At 32.6% G+C, this 27,018-nt stretch overlaps 1 protein-coding gene across 2 annotated transcripts in view; it reads left to right on the top strand.

Annotated features, from left to right (window-relative positions):
• The window catches only part of NELL2 (neural EGFL like 2), a 131,776-nt gene that overhangs the window by 11,268 nt on the left and 93,490 nt on the right, over window positions 1–27,018 (top strand). For both annotated transcript variants that reach the window (XM_056799013.1, XM_007503882.2), the window contains exons 3-9: window positions 5,652–5,802; window positions 12,363–12,536; window positions 12,633–12,729; window positions 14,105–14,177; window positions 14,343–14,425; window positions 14,842–14,970; window positions 16,380–16,482. In XM_056799013.1, the coding sequence (XP_056654991.1) occupies window positions 5,652–5,802; window positions 12,363–12,536; window positions 12,633–12,729; window positions 14,105–14,177; window positions 14,343–14,425; window positions 14,842–14,970; window positions 16,380–16,482 (810 nt within the window). The remainder of the gene's footprint in view (window positions 1–5,651; window positions 5,803–12,362; window positions 12,537–12,632; window positions 12,730–14,104; window positions 14,178–14,342; window positions 14,426–14,841; window positions 14,971–16,379; window positions 16,483–27,018) is intronic.

The raw sequence follows: 27,018 nt of genomic DNA, 5'->3' as shown, positions 1-27,018 counted from the left end.
ATTTTCCCAACAGTTTTTATCGAATAGTGGATTTTTGTCCCAAAAGCTGGGATCTTTGGGTTTATCGTATACTGTCTTGCTGAGGTCGCTTTCCCCCAGTCTATTCCACTGATCTTCATATCCAGTTTTAAGGTGACTGCTGGACATCCATTTCAAGATATTTGAAAGGCAACTGGAGATGCTAGCCTAGAGGTCTAGTGGGGAATTGGGCAAGCGAGGCACATCTGAGAATCACCATCATAGAAATAGTAATTAAATGCATGAGAACTGATGATCACCAAGTGAAGCAATGTAGTGGAACAAGAGTAGAAGGACCAGGACAGAATCTGTAACTAGAGAGTGTCACCTGGAAGGAGACCTAGCAAAAGAGACAGAGGAGGAGCCGTCAGAAAAGTAGGAGGAGAAACAAGAAAGACTGGAGACCTGAATATTTTGAGAGAAGAGAGTATTAAGGAGAAGTGAACAACAGTGTCAGAGCCTATAGAGAGTATCAGATGTATTTACAAGTGAATTCTATGAAACATTTAATAATATTTAACCCCAATATCATTTAAATGTATAAAAAATTGCCTCTATAATAAAATATTGTTTTAATACCTAAGCTTAAGAATTAAAATAGACATTAAATGATAGGCCTAAAACACCAATGATATGTATATCTTAGACATAGTAGACAGTTAATGTTTATTGACTATTTGATGGAAAATTTAAAATAAAACATAGCTTTCCTATTGCCTGAGGAATTAGCTGAAAACTTTTTAGCTTCAAATGAAAAAAAAATCTATACTATCACCAGGTTGGAATTATATGAGGAATTTAAGATTGTTTCAGTATTTTAAAAAACTGACTATATCAATGTTATTTGTAGGTATTATTAACTAGATCATATTGATAACAAAAGTGATACTATAAGAACACACAGAAACACATTTTTTACAAAATACATTTGAATTAAATAAATAAAAAACATATTAATTCTGATTAAAAATAAGAAGCTTAATCAGTGAAACAAATCACAACCTAGATACACAACTTATATGGATAATAATAATATTCATAATAATAACAACTAGCATTTATATAGCTCTTACTATGTGCCAGGCACTAAGCTAAGCTTTTTACAAATATTATCTTATTTGATCCTGACAACAAGCCTGGGAGGTAATCTAGGGAAGCAAAATAACAGTAGTCTAGTGTTTGAAAAATGCAAAGATCCCACCTACTAGAATAAAGAGTTAATATTTAATGAAATTTGCTGGAAAACTGGAAAAAAATCTGGCATAATTAGATTTCAATTAAAAAGTCACACCATAAATAAATTAAGCCAAAAGTATTTATCAAGTACTTATAATGTTGAAGGATTTTGCAAGCAAAATGAAAGACATTTCCTGCTTGGAAAGAGCCAACATTCTAATGGGTGAGGGCAACACCAAAATGGGAGCTAAAAATGGGGATTTGGGAAGTTTGAGGGTGAAGCTACCCAGGGTTGGAAAATTGTGTGGAAATTTGGAAAGTCAGAAGCATGGCTGAGAAGGGAATAAAGGTCCTCTCCAACTGGAGAAGGGAGAATGGGATCACTAAAGTATAGGAATCTTACTGACATGGTTACCTAGACATCTGAGAGATTATAAATGTCTCCAAATGAATATTGCAAGGCAGAGAAAATTGAATTACCATCTGAAAAATCACATAGAGAGCATGGAAGCACAGCATAATGATTCAAGAGAGAAATCAGAATAATGAGAAAAGGAGTCAGATTGAAATAAATAGAATTTGTAGCCTACACAGCGGAGATAATTACCAGAATAGAAAAATTCAAGTTTAAAGTGGCAAGTATCTTTAAAGACGCAAAGAACAATATCTTGGGAAGACAGTTATAATTGTATTAAAGGACTTGTTGGGAAAAGAGAAACAGAAAAGAACTACATTAAAATAACATGTGATCTCCATACAAGTCAAATATATTGATCTTGATGGAAGGATAGGAAGACACAACTTAAAGTTCACAGTCCTCCCAGAAGAACCCAGAAAAATAAAATGAACAAACAAAAAATAAAATTGAACATTTTAGCGTGAATGAATAGTATGTAAAAGTTATCTAAAATTTTTCAATATAAAAAGAGTCAGTGAGGTGGCTCGGTGGATGGACCCTGAGTCAGGAAGTTGTTCGGTCATTTTGTGTCTGACTCTTAATGACTCGGTGGGCCACACTTACTCTGGTATTTTCCTGGCAAAGATACTGGAATGTTTTACCATTTCCTTCTTTAGTAGATTAATACAGAGATTACTTAACCTCCATTTGCCTAGGAGTCAACTAGGTTGATCAGTGGATAAAGTGCTGGGTTTGGAATTAGAAAGACCTGAGTTCAAATCCAACCTCAGACACTTACTAGTTGTGTGACTACTGGTCAGTGGAATGGATTAGATAAACTTAATTCAGAAATAATGGAACTGAATAATCCAATTTTTTATAATCCAAGAATGAAAAAAAATGGAGAGAAAACCTTCCTATTTGATAAAATTGCAAAGAAGTTTGGAAAAAAAAGTAGTTGTATCTATTCTATGTTCCACAATAAATTTATAAGAGATTAGTGATCTTAATATTTATGCTCATTAAATTTCATATTATAAAAATTAGAAAATGATCTACTTTTTACAGCTCTAAGTATAGTATTAATTCTTTATATATATATATTTTTAAATTTTATTTAATTAGATGATTTAGAATATTTTTCCATAGCTACAAGATTCATGTTCTTTCCCTCCCCTCCTCCCACCCCTTCCTGGATCTGACGAGCAATTCCACTGGGTTTAATATGTGTCATTAATCAAGACTCATTTCCATATTGTGAATATTTGCACTAGGGTGATCATTTAGAGTCTAATTTCCCAGTCATATCCCCATCAACCCATGTGATCAAGCAGTTGTATGGTATGAATTCTTAACTGAACAAGGGATGGTAGCAAATGCAAAAGGTAAAAATTTCAGTTATAGAAAGTTGAAAAGTTTTGACACAAATGAAATTAATGTATTTAAGATAAGAAGAGAAGTGGTTGAATAAGAAAAAAAATTGTTATCAAATGTCTTTAATGAGAGTTTACATCATTTTATATAGATGTGTATATCTAAAAATGAATATTTATATATAATTGATTATAAATGGCTTCATTAGAAGCTGGTGGTGCAGTGAGTAGAATGCCCTGGAGACAGAAAGACCAGGATTCAAATTTAGCTTTAGACATTTACTAGCTGTGCTATTCTGAGCAAGACATTAAAGTTTGCCTCAGTTTCCTCAAGTATAACATGGGGGTGCCTTTGGTGAAGGTGTTTGAGTAGTTCAATGAAACTCTGAGCTCTGCTGTGTAGAGTTACCCAAGACAGACAGGTCATAGTGTGGAGTTTAGGCAAAAGGTGATCCACTGGAGAAGGAAATGGCAAATATTTTTACTGTCGTTAGCAAGGAAGTGCCATGGATAGTATTAAAATGATAAAAGATATGACATCAAAAGAAAAGTCTCTCAGGTTGGAAGGTGTCCAACATGTTACTAGGGAAGAGCAGAAGATGACTACAGGGAGCTCCAGAAAGAATGATGTAGCTGGACCAAAGCCAAAAGGAAGCTCAACTATTGATGTGTCTGATGACAAAAGGAACGTTCAGTGCTATAGAGATCAATATTGCATGGGAGAAGCTGAATGCTCTTAATTCACTTTAAAGTATTCACCAATGAAAACTGTCTTTTCTGCCTGGGGGAAGGCTCAATCATAAGTTGTTAGAAAGACAGCAGGAGCATTTAAGATAACCCAGGACACTGTTTCCTGGTCTTTGGTTACCTAGAGAGACCATTGATCATTAATTTATTCTTTATTACTAGGTTGATTATATTGATTTTTAATACTTAAAACACTGACTCTAAGAAATTTATTTGCCACGGTGAGTGATAAAAGATATGGAGTTGATGAAAGCATTTAAAGAAGATAGATGAAAATATTTTAAAAATATAACTTCTAATTTTACTCAATCGTCTATTTCTTAATCACAATTAGTATTAAGTGGATCAACTGAATTTTTTCCAAAAGTTTCAGTGTCCATCTATAGAGTCCCTCATTGATAAGACATAATTTTGTTTCTATGAAATCATTCAAAATAAAATAAATTCAGGTCATGTTGATTTAAATTTAAAAAATAATTTATCTTCAAAGTAAATTAGGAGGGGGCAGCTAAGTGGATTGAGAGTCTAGAGATAGGAGATGCTGATTTCAAATCTCGATTTAGATGCTTCCTAGCTGGGTGACTGAACAAGTCACTTAACGCCCATTGCCTAATCATTACCACTCTTCTGCCTTGGAGGAACATAAGGTGTTGTTTTTTTTTTAAGTAAATTAGAAGAAATTCATGGTGATAAGGATTATTTAATTAGCCCAGAAGGACCTCAGTTTCTGGATATGACAAATGATGAATAGTTGACAGTTACAGATGCCTGAAGATTGGTGATAACTAATAGATCACTAAATATGAATCATGATAATTTATTTCAATTTCACTCCTAACTTGTCATATGATTTTACATAAATCATCCAACTTCTCTTTCATTCTATTTACCCTTTGACTAATGATAGACATAATATTGAGGATCCCTATTTACTTAATATTGTTGTGATAGGATAAAATGTGAAAACTCTCAAATTACAACAGTGCTAATGATACCTTCACTATGAATCATCAAAGAGTTTAGGAATCAAGGATTCTTGATGTATTTTTGAATTGTGTTTGGAATCAGATTTGTCCTTCTTGTTTCTCCTACTCCAAATAATTGCCTCAAAATTTGTCAGACAACATCAGGGCTTTCCTTATACCAAATATGCCCATGTGGAGAATTTTATGCACAGGTGATAGCCAGAACTGTTCCTCCCTCCCTGATAACTGCCTAATGCCTGGATGTTTCATCTTTCATTTCTGTGTTCTAAGACGGTGTGAATATTGGATGAGATTTTTTTGGTTTCCTTTCTAAAACTTCCTTGTACAAGAAAGTATGCATTAAAGTATCATAACTCATATCAAGATAGAAGCAAATACATATATGTATATGCAATACACATATGCATACATTATATATAGGAATATATTCAACAACTATAAAAAGATGATTTTATCTTCATGTTTCATCTGCATCAAGTAGATGCTATTTTTAAAAAAAATCAGAAACACCAAAGGATCTGAGAGTGATTAGTCATCTTTAATTTTGTTTAAAGGAAGTCTTCTGGCTAAAGGAAACAGTGAACAAAATAGAATTGTTTTAAATCCAGTTTTTTGTATCAAGAACATTAAGGAAGACATCAAGAACATAGATGTATGACAAATGAGGGCTGCAGAATCCTATACATGAGTCAAAATATTTCTACACCTTGGAGTTGTTCAAGCAGACTTTCTTGTTCTTAAAAAATAAGATATGGTCTCATGGACTGGCTCTTAATCAGAGATGTCAATGTTCATTGTTTTTTTTTAACCTTTTGTCTAGTTTAAAATATTTGATAATATAATCACTAGCCTGTTCTGTATAAATCATTATTCAGCAAAAATTTAAAATTTGTTGGATGCTAATATAAAGACAAATTCTAGACTATACTTAGTATTTTTTTGTTTTATTTTTAGATACTTCAAGGAGTGTAAAAGCATCCATTGCTACTGCTGATCAGTTTTTTCAGAAATTAAGAAATAAACATGAATTTACTGTTTTGGTGACCTTAAAACAAATCCAATTAAATTCAGGTGTTATTCTATCTATTCATCACTTAGATAAAAGGTAAGTGTGGTTTCCTTTGTCTCCTTCATTTTTACTATTTTTTGTTATGTAATTGAGGAGATTAAACAGAAATAAACCAAGCAAGATTTAATATATTGAAGTTTTTTGAAGCTATTAAAATAAACAATAATCTATGTATTCTATAACACAATTAATAACATCTTGACTGCTATAAATACTTTAGAATATGTAGGGGTTTTTTCCCTTTCCCCGATCACTTGCGGAAAAGACCCAACAGAACTATTTCTTGGTTAAAAAGTATACGTAGTTTTAGAAACTCTCTGGGCATAATTCTAAATTGCCTTCCAAAATGTAGAGTCAGTCCACTAATAGTGTATTTGTGTCCCCATTTTTCCATATTTCCTCCAACATTTGTGATTTTGCCCTCATCAATCTGATAGACATGAAATGACATGTCAGACTTGTTTTGATTAATCAGTAATTCTTTAGAGCAGTTTTTCACTTACTTATAAATGGTTTTGATTTCTTCATCCAAAAAACTCTGTTCATATCTTTTGCCCATAAGGGATAGCTCATATTCTTGTAAATTTGAAAAAATTCTCTATGTATTTTAGATATGAAACCTCTATTTGATAAACTATTTGTAAGTCTCCCCCCCCCACTTATTCCTTTCCTTCTAAATTCGTTTTATTTGTATGAAACTTCAAAAAATTGAATTGAGTAAAAATTATCCATTTTATGTCTCCCCAGCACTTTCTATTTCTTGTTTATTCATATGTCCCTCTCCTTTCTACAAATCTGATAGGTAATATGTTACCTGCTCTAATTTGTTTATGTTATCTTCCTTTACGTCTTGGTCACAAATCCATTTTGATCTTATCATTCATGGTAAATCTTGTAAGATTTTGGTCTGCACCTAGTTTTTGCCACATTGCTTTCTAGTTTTCCCAACAATTTTTACCAAGAATAGTACATTTTTATCCCCAAACTTGCATCTTTTCTGTTGTCAAAGACAAAGTTACTATAATCTTTTACAGCTGATAATTGTATATCTATTCTGTTCCACTGATCTACTTTTCTATTTCTCATAACCAGATAGTTTTGATAATTATGGCTTTATAATACTTCTAGACCTCTTTCTTTTAGACTTTTTTCTTTAATTACTTTGATATTCTTGACCTTTTGTTCTTCCAAATGAATCTAGTTTTTTTTCTAGCTCAATAAAATAATTTTTGTTATTTAGTTGGTATGACATTGAATAGATAGATTAGTTTGGGTAGGATTGTAATTTTAATTTTTTTGCCTCTGCCCACCTACAAACAATAAGTATTTCTCAATTATTTAAATCTGACTTTGTGTAAAAAGCATTTTATAATTATGGTTTGACTTTATTTGTATGAAAAGTGCCTTGTAATTGAGTTCAAATAATTCCTGGGATTGTCTTGGCAACTAGACTTCTAGGGATTTTATATTGTCTAGAATTATTTTAAATGGAATTTTGCTTTCTATTTCTTGCAGAGAGACTTATTTGGTAGCATATAAAAATAATGATAATTATGTGTGCCTATTTTATATCCTGAAACTTTACTAAAGTTGTTAATTGTTTCAACTAATTTCTTATTTGATTTTCTAGAATTTTTTTATGTATATCACCATATCATATGCAAAGAATAATAACTTAATTTCCTGGTTTAGGTATCAGCACTACATCTGTGTCATTAAAGGAATTTAGTAGGAATATTTCTTTGCCAATTTTCTCCTATAGTTTCTTTAGTATTGGAATTAATTGATTTTTAAATGTTTGATAGAATTTACTTGTGAATACATCTGTCAATGGAGTGTTTTTTTCTTAAGAATTTCATTAATGACCTGTTAAATTTATTTTTCTAATATGGAGTCATCTAAGTATTCTATTTTATCTTCTTTTAATCTGAGCAGTTTATGTTTTTATAAATCTTAATTCATTTTACTTAGATTATCAGATCTATTGGTATATCATTGACTAAAATAACTCCTCATAATTGCTTTAATTTCTTTATCAGTGCTTAATTCATCCTTTTCATTTTTGATACTGGTAATTTGATTTTCTTTTTTCATTTTTAAAGCACATTAACCAATAGTATATCTTTTTTAAAAAATAAAACTAATTCCTTAACTTATTTCTTAGTACAATAATTTTCTTACTTCCAATTTAAACTCATTTCACTTTTGATTTTCAGAATGTCCAATTTGTTGTTTAACAGGAGATTTTTAATTAGCTATTTTTCTAGTTTTATTTTTTAGTTGCATACCCAATTCATTGATCTGCTTTATTGATATAAGCATTGAAAGATATAAAAATTTCCTCAAGTACTGCTTTGGAAGTATCCTATAAATTTACATACAGTGTCTCGTAATTCTCTTTTATGAAATTGTTCATTATTTCTATGATTTGTTTATGGATTCATTTTTTAGGATTAGATTATCTAGTTTCCAATTTATTTTGATCTATCTTTCCACTGCCATTTATTTAATGTAATTTTTATTGCATTACAATTTGAAAGGGATGCATTTTAATATTTCTGATTTCCTGCATTTTGTTGTGAGGTTTTCATGCCCTAATACATGGTCAATTTTTGTGTATGTGCCATGAACCACTGAGAAAAAGGTGTATCTATTCTGTACTAATTCAGTTTTCTTCAGGGTATATCATATCTAACTTCTCTAAAATTTTATTCCCTCCTTAACTTCTTGTTTATTTTTTTGGTTCAATTTATCTTGTTATGAAAAGGGAAGATTTAAGTCCTTTACTAGTATAATTTTACTGTTTCTTTTCCTTCTACAGCTCATTTAATTTCTTTTCAAATTCAGATACTATACTATTTGGTGCATATATATTTAATATTGCTATTACTTCATTTTCTGTGGTACCTTTTATCAAGATGCTTCCTTCTTTATTTCTTATGAATAGATCTATTTTTGTTTTTCTTTTATCTGATATTGTGATTTCTATCCCCATTTTTATTTTTAACTTCAGCTGAGGCATAATAGAGTCTGCTTCATCCCCTTACCTGTGTACTCTGTGTATTTCTCCCTGGGCCAAATATGTTTCTTGTAAAGAACATATTGTAGGACTCTTTTTTTAATCCCTTCAGATATCTGCTTCTGTTTTATGGGTGAATCTATCACATTCACATTCATAATTACAATGACTAATTGTCTATTTCCCTCCATCTTATTTCCCCTTTTTATCTTTCTCCTTTTAACCGATCCTTCTCATATTTTTGCTTTTGACCCCCGATATCCCCTCCCTTCAATTTGTCCCCCTCCTTTTCCTTTCTGCTTCCCTTCCTATTTCCCTCTGGCTCAGATAGATTGAGTATGGATGTTATTTCCTCTTTGAGCCAATTTCAATGAGAGTAAGTTTTAAGTGTTGCCCACCACCCACTTCCTACTTTCCCTCCCACTGTAATAGCTTTGATTTATTCTGCCTCTTACTTCCCTCTTCTCCCAGTACAATCTCCTCCCTCCCCTTAATTTTATTTTGGGGAATTTGGGGTTAGTGTATCATCATAGTCAATTTACTCTATTTTGCTTTTATGTTTACTTACTAATAATGATAAAGTCCTTAAGAGTTATAAGTAGAGTAATAATACATGTATAACCCAGTGGAATTGCTTGTTGGCTCTGGGAGGGGGGAGGGAAAAGGGGAGGGAAAGAATATGATCGTGCAACCAGGGAAAAATACTTAAAAATAAATAAATTTTTAAAAAGGAAAAAAAAAAGCGTTATAAGTAACATTTTCCCATAAGGAATATTTCAGACTTCAAGTCTTTCATGCTACTGTTTTCTGATCCTTTTCTGGGGTTATTTGAAGAAGCTCTTCCTTCTTCCAGTATTCTAGAGAATCCAAGGCTAGGGATGCTCACTGCTCCCCTGGCTCACACCTTGGTCTATGAGGGACTTCCGGTACTCCTCTGTGTTCCTTGTGTCAACTTCCCCTTCCGCCCTGGACTCCAAACTAGGGACTCTGCTCCTTGTTGATGACTACAACCAGCAGAGTTCTTGCCCCTCTGTAGCTGCACTCACTCCTCCTCACCCACAGCCACAGCCTGGGTCCGTGTTTGCTCAGGGTGCCAGTGCCCTGCCTCTAGCCATGACTAGCTTTGTATTCCAAAGAAATACGATACAAAAAAGAGGACCTTTAAGTACAAAAATATTTAAAGCGGCGGGCTTTGTTTTTGCGGAAGCAGAGAATTGGAAAATGAGGAGATACGCATCAGCTGGGGAAAGGCTGAATAAGTCTTTTATATAATTATAATGGAATACTTTTGGAGTGTGAGAAATGATGAGCAAGAGGAGCTCAGAAAACCTAGACTTACACAAACTGAAGGACAGTGAAGTACTCAGAACCAGTAGAGCACTGCCCACAGCGACAGGAATACTATCCAGTGAACAACTGTGAAGGATTTAGCTATTCTCAGCAATGAAGTGATCCAAAATAATCCCAAAGGACTCATGATTGAAAATGCCATCTGCTTCCAGAGAAAGAAGTAATAGATTCTGTATCCATACCAAAGGAAATTTTTTTCACTTTCTTTCTTTTGAGATACCATCTAATCTGCTAATATATATATATATATATATATATATATATATATATATATATATATATATATATATATGTATGTATGTATGTATGTATGTATGTATGTATATTCCCAGCCTTGGGAATAGTCCTTGGGAATCCCAAAGAATATCGACATTTTTAATAAAATTGGGTTAAAAAATGAAGAAGAGAAGATTTTTTCCTGATGCAGCTATGGGGAGGTTGATGGACAACCTCTTTTTTTAATAAACCCTTACGAACTTCCATCTTGGAATCATTACTGTGCATTGGTTCCAAGGCAGAAGAGTGGTAAGGGCCAGACAATGGGGGTCAAGGGTCACACAGCTGGGAAGAGTCTGAGGTCAGATTTGAACCTAGGACCTCTTATCTCTAGGCCTGGCTCTGAATCCACTGAGTTACCCAGCTGCCCCCTAACGGACAACCTCTTGATTAGCTATCACCAATTGGGGATGTATTGGAATTATCATGGAAGGCACTGAGTAATGAGATCCTAAAATCTATTTATTAAACTGCCCCACCCAGCTCAAGTTGTCCCTGGTTGCAAGAGAGCCATGGACACCTATATCTTTTTATCAGTTATGATGCTGGTCTAATCAATAAACCTGCTATAATGAATAAACTTTTATTTTTACCCCCAAATCAGTCTCTTGAGATAATTTTGATCATAACAGTTTCAAGATAACTTCAAGGGATTCATGATGAAAAAATCTATAAACAGCCAAGGAAGGAACTGTTGGAGTCTGATTGCATATCAAAGCATTCTATTTTTTACTTTATTTTCTTCATGAGTTTTTTATAGTATATGTAATATATGTCTTCTTTCATGGTGTGAGGAATATGGAAATACATATTGCATAACATCACTGGTGTAACTTATATCAGATTATTTACCTTCTTGAGGAGAGAGCTGGGGAAGGATAGAGGAAGAGCATCTGAATTATAAAAAATCAGATAACAATTGTTAAGAAATTGTTTCTACCTGTAATTGAAGAAAATAAAAAGTTAAAAAAAATTACTATCTACAAAAAAAGAAAATCTTACTGTGATGTTGAATATATAATGGATATAGTGGATAGAGAGCTGATTTCAAAGCCAGGAAACTCTTGGTTCAAATCCTATCTCAGATACATAGTATGTATTTCTGTGCCATTAAGTAAGACAGTTAAGCTTTCAGTGCTTCAGGCAACTCTCTAAAATGATAAACTGAAAATAATCTGACTTTCATTGGTAGAAGGAATTTCCTCTTCTGAAAGTTCCCTATGCCAATGAAATTACAAGTCTAGTTTTAATACCCATTCTTGCATTATGGAAAATATTTTATATTTTACATTACTGATATATAATTTTTAATTATGAAAGATCTTACAAAAATTCCAATAGAGATTTAGCATTAACAATATCTTGAGAAATGACAGATCTAATTATAGGCTAGTTGATGTAATTTGCACAAGAATGTCAATAATTGAAAATGTTTTTATGGTCAATTAATTCACTATTTGATTTAATCGACTACAGAGCTACTAATTACTAGATCATAAGGCCTAGAAAGACCCTAGTCTACATAGTTGTTTCTGGACAAAATTCTAAATAAGTTATTATCTAACTTAAAAAAAGTTCTTACCAGGAGAGATTAAACAACCTCTATGTGTTTAGTTTCCAATTTTTTTTAAATTAATAAAATTTACCTCCTTATATGATATTTGTTGAATGAAATAAAATCTAAATTCATTTATGCTAGCAGGCCTATTCTCTTCTTCTGTATTGACTGAAAATAAAGATGTAGAGGTTTCTCATTTCCATATAATGGCCCTTTAATAACTTTGGCATGATTATTATTTTGTTAGGGTGAGCTTGGATACCTTTTCTTCTCCAGGCTAAAAAACCTTATTGACCTTAATAAAAAAAAATTCTCTTTCCCATTGATTATTATATCAAATAGTTCTCTTGTTATAAGAGTTATAGACAACACAATTCTTCATTTATGCTACAGATACCTGGAACTGGAAAGCAGTGGTCATCGAAATGAAGTCAGGCTGCATTATCATTCAAGCAGTCAGCAAACCCAAACCGAAGTGTTTCCTTACATTTTGGCTGATGATAAGTGGCATAGACTATCCTTAGCCATTAGTGCCTCACATTTGATTTTACATGTGGACTGCAATAAGTAAGTAAAAATTTATTCCATACAGTAATTGAGGCACAATAGATGAAAAACAAGAAATAAAGTATGCTTCATTTCCCCTTTTTTGGTTTTACTTAGAATTTATGAAAGAGTGGTGGAAAGACCCTCCATGGATTTACCTTTAGGCACAACATTTTGGTTAGGACAAAGGAATGATGCACATGGATACTTTAAGGTAAGGTTTTACAGAAGGAAAAAAAATTAAACAAGTATTCATCTAAAGTAAATTCCTTCAGTATGAAGAATGGAAAACACATGGACCAGGAGGAGTAGAATTTCTTTCATTTTAGCAATTTGTGCTCTCCTTTTTGTAGACAGGGAAGGTGAATTCTCTTTTTATTGTTTTTAAAGTTGTGTTTTATTTAACTGGTAAACTTTTTATGAGTGATGCACTTAATGATTGTCATTACTTGGACACTTTAAAATAAGAAATACAGCAAAATTTAAAAATGTAAAATACCTAAATAAACATAGTATTTAAAATTCATTTTTTCTTTTTTTGTTTCTATCCAATTATAATACTTTATATCTCCAAAATAATACTTTTACATATAAGGAAAAAAATAAAATTATGTGTCAAACTATGCATCTCTATTATATATAGCTTGTCTTTAAAAATCATTTATTTATTTAATTTAGAATATTGCACATGGTTACATGATTAATGTTTTCCCTCCCTTCTCCTCCTTCCCCATAGCCAATGAACAATTCCACTGGGTTTAACGTGTTATTGATCAGAACCTGTTTCCATATTATTGATATTTGCACTAGGTGATCATTTAGAGTCTACATCCCCAATCATATCCCCATCAAACCATGTGATCAATAGCTTGTCTTTAATATATATGTAGATATATATTATTTTTATTTATATATATTTATTTATTTATAATTATTCCTAATTTTTTTGCTGATTTTAGCTCATTTGAAAGTTTTTATCTACTTCAGAATCTTTAAAATCAGAAAAGACTTTCAAATTGCTTTTATTTTTCATTAGAAAAAAATTTCAACCCTTATTTTCCATCCTAGAATCAATACTAATTATCAGTTCCAAGACAGAAAAGTGGGATAAAGTGACTTGCCCAGAGTCACACAGATCTGAACCCACAACCCCCCATCTCTAAGCATGGCTGTCTATCCACTGAGCTACCTAGCTGCTCTATCAGGTTGCTTTTTGATAGGTAATTTTCAAATTGTACTACAGTGACCCACTTAAAATAGCACTCAAATTCACAGCTATTGTCACGTAATTATAACATTACCTTTAATTTTAAAGTTTTAAAAATATTATTGATAAGAACGTATGTCATGCTTGATGTCTTTCTTTTGACTTGGCTGATTGTGAAAATCACATATTCAGAAAAAAAATATATTTTCTCGCGTAGTTTTTGTCTCAGTGTTCTTTGTATTCTATGGAGGACCTTGATGCTGAACACAATTTGACGGAATCAAGTATGTATTTCTGTATACATTGCACATACAGAAATATGTGTGTATGTATGTATGTATATATATGTATATATATATATATTGCATTTTTTTATATACAGGGAATAATGCAAGATGTGCAATTACTTGTCATGCCCCAAGGATTTATTACTCAATGTCCAGATCTTAATCGCAGTAAGTCTATTAATTCTTGAACTGTGTAATAAAAGGTATGATTTTGTTTATTTTTGTCCTACAAATCCTCTTTCAAACTGCTCCCACAATATTAGGTGTCAGCGTACACCCAGATTAAATTTTTTTGTAAATACAATTTGATAAACATAGTGTTTGTAATTCCAGCATGTCCAACTTGTAATGACTTCCATGGGCTTGTACAGAAAATAATGGAGCTGCAAGACATTTTGGCTAAAACATCAGCTAAGGTAACGCTTTCACAAATAAAGATTGGGATTTAGGAAATCCTTGGGGTTCCCTTGAGTTTCATTTGTCACATCTGGTATTCATCACAAAGGACTTCAATTCTAAATCCCTCCTTAAAGAAAACCTCATAAAAATTCAAATCCTAGTCATCTGACAAAAATTATTTATTAAAACTAGAATTAAGCAGATTACTTGGTTACATATATTCCTTCTGAAATAGAATTTAAGATAAAAATATTAAGATTTTTCTAAGAAACTGTTTCTTCTAAAGAACACTGAGTTTAGGATTGAGAAGGTCCTTCAATATATCTGTGGTGGTTTGGTATAACTCTAAAAATGAAGGTTTTTCTCAAAGAAAAATGTTTTAAGTTTTTCAATACCCGGAATGGTGAGCACTCAACCCACTTTTATGCCACAGCTATCCCATGCTGAGCAGAGGATGAATAAATTGGATCACTGCTATTGTGAAAAAACCTGTACTATGAAGGGTACTACCTACCAAGAATCTGAATCCTGGACAGATGGCTGTAAGAACTGCACATGCATGGTATGGCTGCAATTTTTGTAGATTCTAAGGACTCCATATGCCATTTATCTTTTCTTTGAAGATTTGTGAAGTCAATGTAGTTATAAAAATTTTAGGATGCATTTCCTTAAGTATATCACACTACCAGCAAATATATCAATGTACGTTATTCCATTTCTTTAAAAAAAAAATCACCTTCTGGGGGTGGAGCCAAGATGGCGGCTCAGCAGTCAAAGCTGGAACCCTTCTGAAAATCCTCCCCAACATCACCTTCTTTGTTATAAAAGAACTATAACTTGTAAAATATTATTCGATTAGAATTTTTGGTGAATATTCAGAGTTGTTATTTTAGATAATTTAGCTAGGTACTTCCCAAAACGATTGCCCTGAGGCCTTTCCCATGGGCTGTTTCATGCTTTTATTCATCTTCTGTAATTAGACTAAATGATAGAGGGTATCATTAACCTAGTTATTTAATGACTTGTATTAGAAAGAAGGGACTATACATTTTTATGTGCTTTATAACTAAAGCGATCTATTTTTTAGTATAGGTGGGACATCATAAAATATATAAAATCTCTTTCTCATACATATATCTAATCTCTTTCTTGCTAATATATGTATAAATTTGTATATAGTATTTATATACAAATTCAAATACTTGTCTATTGTATGCAAATACACACACACACATATATATAATATATATGCATATATTTTATATATATATATATATATACACACACACATGTATATACACATTGGTTGGTATTTTTCAGTTGTTTTACTCCTGTTTAACACTTTATGACCCCATTTAGGGTTTTCTTGGCAAAGATACTGGAGTGGTTTGCCATTTCCTTTTCTAGCACATTTTGCAGATGAGGAAACTGAGGCAAACAGAGTTAATTGACTTAAATAGGGTCATACAATCAGTATTATCTGAGGCCAGATTTGAACTCAGTTTTCTGGCTATAGGCCTGGAGCTCTATCTACTGCAATCCTCGCTGCTCTCTCTCCATACACAAATATGTTTTTTATACAAATATATATTCATACACAATATATATTTATATATACATATATTAGAGAGAAAGAGATTAGATATCTACTTGTTTCATATAGAAATATGTTACATAGATATCTTTCAAATATATATATATGTATATACAAGTCTGTCTGTATTAGAGAGAAAGGCATTAGAGATGGTTATGAGAGGAAGAGATAAATATTTATATATATGTAGCCGATTCAGAGAGAGACAGTTACCAAATTTTTCATGCTATTCAGGAATAACAAGAGAATAGTCATGTTTATAATTTAATTCAATGTACAGCAAACAGTTTAATATTTAAGGAGCAGATGAAACCTACTTGAAGACTGGGAAACCAAAAATTTTGTCCAACATTATTTAAGTGTTATTTTCTTCTTAGAATGGCACCATCCAGTGTGAAGCACTGGCCTGTTCATTTCCTGATTGTCCATCTAAGTCCGCCCTTGCATATGTGGATGGCAAATGCTGTAAGGAATGCAAATGTGAGCATGAACTTTTAGCTGAGTACATTTTTTTTTGGTCAAAAACCAGGGTTTGAAATTAGAATATTCACACATCATTATGTAAATCTGGAGAAACTTCACGACTCCCACAAAGGATGGAAATGAGGATACTACCTTCTGTACTTTGGGCACGCAGCCTCCAGTTTTAAATACTGTTGTCCTTATGAAAAACCAGAGGAAATGTGTTTTGGATGAATCGTTTTTCTGAAGTTACAGTTAAAGGAAAGATATCTTACAAAGCACTAGAAGTCATTTTATTTCTTTTGTTATTTAAAAATCCAAATAAAGGATAGTACACTTTATTATCCATGATAATGGAGGAAGACCATCCTTTTGGTGACTCAAAATAGTAGATAAATCACTGATCCATCAGTAGGGATCTTGAGAGATAAGATGGTTCCAGGTAATGCCAGTGTGGCCTGGAGCCATCATCCTTATGCAGCCAACAGGACTAGTAAATTTCCTTGTCACATTACTACCGTAGCTGTCAACTCTCCTTTTCATATCAGTGAGAGAAATGTCTCTGGCCAACCCTAAAACGGAATAATTCATATGTGATTAAATCAGAGTTGACTGGATAGCATTCTTCTTCCAGAGATCATATAATCAGGGCACAGAACCCTAAAATCTATCTCAAAGATGCAACTTCAGACACCATCTAGTCAATCTTCCTCATTTTACTGATGAGAAAACTGAGTAAATAAGTACTTTTATAATAAATTGCATTTGTTAGAACCAAATGCCTCTGTGTATATAATATGTTATATTTGTTAGTGCTAAGTACTTGGTATAATTTATTTTAATTTAGTTCATATAAGAAAGCTTTTGTGTGACACTAACTTGTTAAGCATTTTGGTAGGTTCTATGTGAGATACAAAATTCCTACTTTCGTGTATCTTATATAATCTAGTTGGGGAATATGTTGTACAGCTATAATCATAATTGAGATCAAAGGAAAATTGAGTTCAAGTAGTACCTCTGACACATATTAACTGTGTGACCCTGAGCAAGTCACTTAACCTCTGCCCCAGGCAACTCTCTAACCTGTGAATTATAATTATACTTATAATACTGGGTTGACCTAAGCAGTCAAGAAACATTTATAAAGTACTTAGTTCATACCAAGCAATATACTAAGTGCAGAGTATATAAAAGAAGTCAAAAACAATTCCTGTCTTCAAAGAGTTCACGTTCTAAGGGAGTATAAGTTATAACAGAGTAGGCAGGTATTCTCAGAGGAGAAAGCAATAGCATGTGAGGGGAACTAGGAAATGATTTCTGCAGATAGGATTTGAGCTGAATCTTGAAGGAAAGTTTGGAAAACCAAGAGATAGAAACAAGACTGCTTATAAATGTTTAAAAACTGACTTTCAAAAATTTGATATGCTTTTAAATGTAATCTTTTAAGTTGAATTATTTACATTTCCTCCATCACTTTCTTAAAATTCTAGTTAATAATAAAACAATAAATCAAATATTGGTTTATAGTAATTGCTGGTTTCTGAAGTGTAAATACATGTTCACACTGAAAATTGAACAATCAGCTCTCAAGAGCCAGTATAAACTGATCTTCGTTGTAGATAAAGAAGAACATTATCATGAGGGGCAGTCAATGGAAAGGCATAGAAAAGGGAAACAGAGTATTGTGTTTGAATAGCAAGTAGGATGGTGTAGTTAGATTGTGGAGTGCATCTGCATCTAGTAAAGTATTAAAAGACTGGAAAGATAGTAAGGAACCAGATTTTTAAAAAACAATTTAAATCCAAGTAGAGGACTTTATATTTGTTCTTGGAGGTAATCAGGAACCATGTGTTTATTATATGGATGGTGATATACTTGGACCTGTGCTCTGGAAAAATCATATTGTCACCGGAGTAGAAGATGGATTAGAGTGTAGAGATGCTTGAGAGACCAATTAGAAAGTTATTTTAATAGTCTAGGTGAGAAGTGATGACATCCTGAATTAGACTGACTTGTGAGTGGATAAAATGCATCCAATTGATTTCATCAATGCTGACATGAGGAGATTTGGAAATGAATAAGATATTTAGAGAGGATGAGAATATCCAAGATGACATCAGGGTTGTAAGCCTGAGTTACTAGGACAATGGTGACACCTTCAATGGAAATAGAGAAGTTTGGAAAAGGAGAAGGTTTTGGGGAAAACATAATGAGTTTTATTTTTGACATTTTGAGTTTGAGATGTTTATGGAACATCCAATTTGAGATTCCCAAAAGGCAGTTAGCAATATGATATTGGAATTTGGGAGATGACGAGGGCTAGATATAGAGACTGGGGCATCATCTGCATAGAGATAATTTCACTCCTTGGAGTTAACGAGATCACCAAGTAAAATGACCTAGAAGGAAACAAGATCAAAGAAAAAGGAAAAGGAATGATATCTACAAAAATATTTATAGCAACTCTTTTTTTTTTTTTGGTGGTAAAGATTTGGAAATGGAGAGGATGCCCTTCATTGGGCATTGACTGAACAAATGGTGGAACATACTTGTGAGGGAATACTATTGTGCTATGAGAAATGATGAAGGGGATGGTTTCAAAAAGACCTGGGAAGACTTATATGAATTGATGCAAAGTGAAGTAAATTAAGCTGAAGTAAATATCAGCCTCCAAAGAGAGAGATGATGAAGTGAGTTCAGATTAAAGCATGATTTTTTCTTGCTTCTTTTCCCCCTATATGGCTAATGTGAAAATGTTTTATATTACTTTATATATATATACATATATATATAATAGATATTATATTTCTTGTCTTCTCAAAAGGGAGTGAAGTGAGGGAGAGAATTTGTGACTGAAAATAACATTTTAGAAATAAAAGAGGAAAGGACCCAGGACATAGATTTTGAGACCACCTTTGAGTAGTACATATGACATGGATTAAAATTCAGCAAAAGAGACTCATAAGGAATAGTCAGAGAGACAGGGGGAGGATGTGAAAAAGATCAGTATTCCAGAAAAAGTATATAGGAAGAGAAGGTGATCAGTAATATCAAATGCTTTGAAAAGTTAAGAAGGATAAGGATTGAGAAGACACCAATAAATCTGTCAGTTCAGAAATCACTAATAGCATTGGAGTTTGATTGAATGATGATGTCAGAAGCCAGGTTGTAAGTGATTTAGAAGAGATTAAGAACTGCTATAGAGGCAACTAGTGTAGATGACTTTCTTAAGGAATTAGCCAGTGGGAAGAAAGTGATAATACAATACCAGCAGAGATGACTGAAAGTATTGAGAATTTTTTAAGGTTAGCTGAGATATGGACATATTTTTTTTTGGAAGCAGAGAAAAAATCAATAGTTAGGAAGAGACCAGAAAGAAGTGAAATAACAGCAGGTTCAATTTGTTTGAGATGAGAGGGGATGAGGTTAAAGGTACATATTAGAATTAGACTTGCTAAAGAGAAAAAGTGGAGGAAGATGTCTGAGTGATGGAAGGTTATGAGGAGGGGTGAAGTGGGAGCTCTCAGAACATGGTTTCTATGTTTGAGTGAAATATGTGGTGAGGACCTCAGGGGAGTACCACAGGCTGTTGACAAGAGACAAGAGTTAATTAAGAAGGAATTGAATTAAAAAGGGTTCCATAGATTTCCATTAGCTAAATCTGTTCTTTTGTTACTTGTTTCTTATAGTTCAGGCATTAAATTAAGTTGACTTTCTGGTCACTCACATTTTTTGAAAGATGCAAAGAAAGGGGTACCATAGAAGCATGGTCTTCAAAGGCATGATTCTAAAGAGGTGGGAAGTACCCTAGGATTTAGCTCTCTCTTCTATTCTTGCATTCCTTTTTTTAGCCTCTTCTTTATGTTTTTAAAATTGCTAATATTTTATTTATATCTTCTATTTTTAAATCACCTTAATTTATGAGGTGGGGAGGAATTGAGGCCATTTGCTGAGTGCTACCTTCTTTCATCCCTCTGACATCAACCCCAATGATAGATCTCTCCACAGGATGGTCCTCCTCAGGTCCAGCTTTTCTTTATGTAGCTTGTATCCTTTCCCTTTTTTTTCTCCAACAGTGTCCTTCCATTGTCATTCCTAATTATGTTTTTCTCTAGCTATCTGCTCTTTTCTGGCTACCTAAAACACATTCCTGCATTCCCCACCTTTCTTGAATAATTCCAGACTCTATTAAATGCTGCCCTCCATGCCAGTTATCATACTATTGTTCTCTTTTCTCAGTCATCAGATTCCTAACAAATCTTCTACATTTAGGGCTTTCACATCTGCTTCTCTCACTCTTTTCTAAAGTCTCTGTAGTTTGATCTTTGATCTCATAATTCAACTGAAACTACGTTCTAAAATTACCAATGATCTGTGAATTTTCAAATGTAATGGCTTTTTCTAAACCCTACTCAACTCTCTTATCTTTTTCTTCTGGATATTGTCTTTTCTAGGTTTTCATGATACCTTATTTTGTTCTTCTGCTTGTACTCCTCCTCCTCAGTCTCTTTTAACTGGAGCTTCATTCATGTCACATCTAGGATCTTTTTGCTTTTCTCTCTAGAATCTCTCTATTGATGATCTTGGCAGCTTTCATGATGTTTTGTTTTTTTTTAATATGATTATGGGTGCTACATATTGCCAAAAGCCTTTTCTGCATTAATTGATAGAATCATGTGATTTTGTCATTTATATTCAGATTGCATATGTAATATGATGGCTTATTAATTAATGTGTTTGAATTATTTACTGGCAATCTCAGAGCAGAGGGACTAATTTTGAGGGAGCTTCAGAAAAGCTTCATGTAAAAGGAAGAATCATAACTAAGACTTGAAAGAAGTCAGGAAACCAGATTATAGAGATGAAAAGAGAGAAAATTTCAGGCAAAGGAGCTAGCCAGAGAAAACACAATCAGGAGATGAATATCCTATATGAAGAAGAGCAAAACAGAATATATGGACAAAATATATATGCAGGAAGTAAGAAGATGAGAAAAACAAAAATATGCCAGGTTATGAAGGCTTTTTAAGTCCAAAAAGATTTTATATTTGAGTAATAGGAAACCACTAGTTTCAAATAGAGGAGTGACAACCATCAGACCTGTTTTTGTACCAATGTTCTCTAAGAATTTTGGTCTATATTCTTTCTGTTTGATCTTTGTGTAGTATCAAGACCATATTCTTATTATGGAAGGAATTTGGTAGGACTCTTTTTTACTTTTCTTTCACATAGTTTATGTAATATTGAAATTAATTTTTCTTTCATTAGATTCTTTTGTAAAGCCATCTGGTCCTAGGATTTTTTTTCTTTAGTGTCTCATTTATGTCTTCTTCAACTTTCCCCCCTAAAATTAAGTCATTTAAATTTTCTATTTTTGATTCCATTAATCTGGACATTTTTAGTATTTTGCCTCATTGTCATGAGGCATGTAAATGTACATACATGAAGATCTATGTGCTTATATATAAAAAATATGAACACACATGTACTTATATATACACACATGTGTGTGTGTTAATATTTCACCCATACAGGAAACATAGTAGGCCATCATGTATATGATTCCACTGCTAACTAGCATGGGAGCTTTGAAATGCTTCATTACTAATGTGGGCAGATCATCCCTCCTAAGGCAGTCTGGCAGGCCCCTGCTCTCAGGGGCTCACTATATTGGTGCCTTGTTTAGTGGACACACCCCATTTGTTTAGTACACTAAAACTTAAATGTTTTACTTGCCATAGCTACCATTGTAGCAGGGATTACATGCAATCAGCATCATACCCAGTTTGTTACTATATCTTTAGTGAAATTATTTGTTGTTTCTATAATTTGTTCTTCCATCTACCCATTCTTTAGAATTAAAGTATCTTTCCTCCAATTAATTTTTAATTCTTTTTAGCTACTCTTTGCTGGATATAATTTTAACTACTTTTTGGTCTATGTTTAATTTTTTACACATTTGTTTATGAAATTTTATGCCTTAAAACATGTTTAATTTTTGTAAAGTTTGTTATGCACTGATGAGAAATGTATATAATAATTTCTTTTTCCATTTAATAATCACTGAACATCTAGCATATCCAACTTCTTTAAATTCTTATTCAGATCTTTACTTTCTTTCTTCTTTTTTTTTGTTAGATTTGTCTAGGAAGAATATATCAAGAGCTTCAATTATTATAGTTTTCTGTCTCTTCCTATGCTTGGTTTCCCTTTTCCTTTAAGCATTTAGATATTTTGTTATTTTGGTTTACTAAACATCAGTTCTTTGACTATGGTAACTTCATAATGGAGATTTCTTGATTACCTATGTAATTTGGGGTATTTTCTTGTTTTCTTTTTAGCCTTGTCTGAAAAAAGTAAAAGAAAGAAAATATGCTTTAATCTATACTTTGAACCCATTAGCATGCTATACAGAAATGGATAACATGTATCACCTGAATCCTTTGGAACTATGGCAAGTCATTGTGTTGATTAGTTACTAAGACTTTCAAAATTATTATTTTTTCAATATTGTTATTTTTTTCACAAATTGTTTTCCTGGGTCTGACTACTGTACTTTGTATCAGATTATATGTCTTTTCAAGTTTTTTTTTTTTCTGAAACCACTTTTATCATCTCTTATAGCATAATATTCCATTACAGTCAATATACCATAATTTGTCAGGCTTTCCCCAACTAAAGATTGTAAAATTTAAAAGTGACTTCAATGCAATTTTTAAGATTTAGTCAAAGTGGTGTAGGTCAGTACTCTCCCATACCACATAACTAAATGCCTTACCCTTGGAACTTTGCCTTTTACCTATATTCTGGAGCTTAGCTAAAGGTCAAGATTTTGCCTTATAACTACCTCTGTTTTTTATTTTGGTAGGCCCTGGTCATTTGAGTCTTTTTTTTTTTATTAAACCCTTACCTTCTGTCTTGGAGTCAATACTGTGTATTGGCTCCAAGGCAGAAGAGTGGTAAGGGCTAGGCAACTGGGGTCAAGTGACTTGCCCAGGGTCACACAGCTGGGAAGTGTCTGAGGCCAGATTTGAACCTAGGACCTCCCGTCTCTAGGCCTGGCTCTCAATCCACTGAGCCACCCAGCTGCCCCCGGTCATTTGAGTCTTAATTCTATTATTTTAGTTTGTATGTCCACACAGATATTCAAGTCAATTCAATTAAAGAATCAATTCAATTCCATTAAATACCACCCACAGCTGCAGACTAGTCTTATTATTTGAACATTACTCTGGATTTCCAGGCTCCCAACTAGGAAGTAATGGAGAGAAGCTGAAGTAATTTCAAACTCACCTCCCCATTAAAATGTCAACAAATCAGAATTGTATTGTCTTTGCCAGGAGAGGTCTAGATGATGTACTGTCAGACCAATCAGAAGGAAGATGCACCTCAGTTTAAAATACCCTATCAGGTCTCATTCAGGGTCTTTGGTCATTGAGTGAGTACACTGACCAATTTATTGTTTTTTTCTAGAATAAATAGTAAATTAATTGTGCTCAGGTCCTTGACTTTGCCAAGTTCTATGACAGAAAAGAAAGGGCATGGTTGTAAGGGAACGTGGGACCCTTGCCTGTGTAAGAAGAAGGAATAAGTACCAAAAACATAGCTATATGATTCAGCCCAAGAGCAGAGAGGGAACTCAATTCTACCTATTAGCATTGCATATAAGCTTTCAATGGGATACAGTAGAGCCAGAGACTAAAACCAAGGGGGAGCTAGCAGTTCAGTTACTTTAAACCTTCAGAACTTTCCAGCAAGCTAACAGTAACACATTCTAGCAGTAGTCTACTGGAACTCAACCACCCACAAGTCAACAGATCCAAACTGGGTCAGGAATTTGAGGAGCAAAGAAAAGGAGGATAGTGTACAGTTCTATCCCCAGATCACACAACTTTGGAAGCACCAAAAACGTATAGACTTTCCATTTAGACTATGATAGCAGCAGAAGGAATAAGAGGTCTGGCTCAGGTGAGATGACCCCATAAATGATCAGAACCCATCAGTATTATAAGTCCAAAGTCAAGAAGTTGGCTGGTAAAATAAATAAACCAAAAAGGAACTTGACCATAAAAAGCTACTTGGTGATAAGGAAGCTTAAGACACAGAAGACAATGACTTGAAAACATCTCTAAGTGAAATATCAGAGAGAAATGTAGTTTGGACACAAACCCATTAAGGATTCCTAGGAGAAGTTAAAGAAAGAAATTCTTTAAAGGCAAAAAATGATTTAAAAAATAAGAGCAACAGAGGAAATGCTAGGGAAAGAAATGAAAGCTATGCAAGAAAATTATGAAAAGAGAATGAACAGCTCAGTAAAAGACATACAATACTTCCCAGTAAGAAATAAGTTCTTAAAAATGAGAATTGGGCAAAAGGAAGCAAATGACTCCATGAGACATAAAGAAACAAGAAAACAAAGTCAAAAAACTAAAAAGATAAAAGAAAAATTTCCATAGGAATAACACTTGACCTGGAAAATAGATCAAGGAAAGATAATTTGAGAATTACTCAATTGAAAGTTATAAACAAGATAAAAGTGCTTAGACACCATAGCTTAAGAAATTATGAGGAAAAAACTATCACAATTTCTTAGAACCAGGGATCAAAGTAAAAATCAAAAGACTTCATCAATGAAATATTAAAATGAAGCTCTCAGAAATATTATGACAAAAGTAGAGAAAGCATAAGAAATCATTGAGAAAACACTACAAGCAGCCAAAAAGAAAGAATTCAAATATAGTGCCACCATAGTTAGGATTATAAAAGATTTATTAGTGACAACTATAAAGATATGGAATTCTTAGAATATGATATTCTAAAAGACAAAGGAGCTAGAATTACAACAAAGAATAACCTACCCAGCAAAACCAAGTATAATTCTATAGAGGGGAATGGTTTTTTAATTAAAAAGAAGACTTTTAAATATTCCTGATGAAAAGACCAGTGCTGAATAAGAAATTTGATATTCAAGCACAAGATTCAAGAAACATGAGTGATTAAATCACAAGGAATTACATAAAGTTACATTGTTTACATTCCTGTGTGAGAAAATTATACATGTAACCATTCAGAACTTTAGCATCATTAGGTAGGGCTATAAAGGGAGTAAACTTAGGCAGAGGGCTTAGGTCTGATTCTATTATCTACCTGCAAAGTCTACATAGGAAGTATATAAATCCAAATACAAAGCACTCTTTGTACAAATAAAGGCATATCTAAATAATTGGAGAAATATTAATTCCTCATGGTTAGACAGAGCCAATATGATAGGAATGAAATTAGTACCCAAATTAATTTACTTACAAAAAGCTAAACCAATCAAAGTACCAAAGGATTACTTTAGAGAGCTATAAAAATAATAAAATTCATCTGGAGGGAAAAAATGAAGAATATAAAATAATGAATGAAAAAAGTGAAGGAAGAGTAATTCATAGCACCAGATCTCAAACTATCATACAAAACTATAATGATCAAAACAATTTATTTTTTATATCTTTTAAAATGTCAATACAATTTTTAATACTTGTTTTCTGACATTTTACAACCTGTGTTCTCTTCCTCTCTCCAATTCCTTTCCCCTCCCCAAGATAGCAGGTCATATGATATAGGTTGTACATGTGTTATACAACACATATTTCCATATTCATCATGTTATAATAGAAGACACATATTGTGCTTAGACTAGAGAAAAGTTGCTGGAGGAAATAAAATGAAGAATGGTACACTTCAATCAGCATTCAGATTCTGTCAGTTCCTGCTATTACAATGGATACCTTGTTTTGTCATGAGTCTTTTTAGTTTTTCCAGATCCTTGCATTGCTGATAAAAAGTCATTCATGAAGTCCCTAAGAAAAAAAGCCCTAGGACTAGATGGATTCACAAGCAAATTCCATCAAACATTAAAAGAACAATTAATTCCAATACTATTTAAGCTATTTGAAAAATTAACTAAGGAAAGAAATCTATCAAAATCTTTTTGTGACAAAAAGATAGTGTTGATACCTAAACTAGGAAGAGAAAAAATGGGGAAAAATCCTACAGACCAAACTTCCTAATGAATACAGATGCAAAATTTTTAAATAAAATCTCTACCTACTTTAAAAAAATGTATTTTATGTAGTATTAGATCTTATAAATATTTTGGTATTATAGTTTATATAGTATTTTAGTATTTCAATTTATGTAGTATTAGAATTAATTGTTCATTAAATGTTTAGTTGAATTTCCTAGAATTTACCTATCTTATCCTAGGGTTTTTTTTCCCTTTAGGAATTCCATTTATTTTTCTGGAGTCGGTTTTTTAAAAAATAATTATATATATATATACATATATATATATATAATTTTACTAATTACATGTTATAATTTCCACATAAGTTTCTGAAGTTATATAATCCAAATTGTCTCTCTTCCTTTCCTTCACCTTCCCAGAGGTAGACAGCAATTAGATCTGGTTTATACATGTGTTATCATGAAAAACCTATTTCCATACTGCTCACTGATGTAAGAGAATATTCATATAAAATTAAGACCTCATATAAACTAAGGTGAAAA

Source organism: Monodelphis domestica, chromosome 5 (assembly GCF_027887165.1).
Source record: "Monodelphis domestica isolate mMonDom1 chromosome 5, mMonDom1.pri, whole genome shotgun sequence".
NCBI classification, from domain to species: domain Eukaryota; kingdom Metazoa; phylum Chordata; class Mammalia; order Didelphimorphia; family Didelphidae; genus Monodelphis; species Monodelphis domestica.
This window is presented reverse-complemented; position numbering and strand designations above follow the sequence as displayed.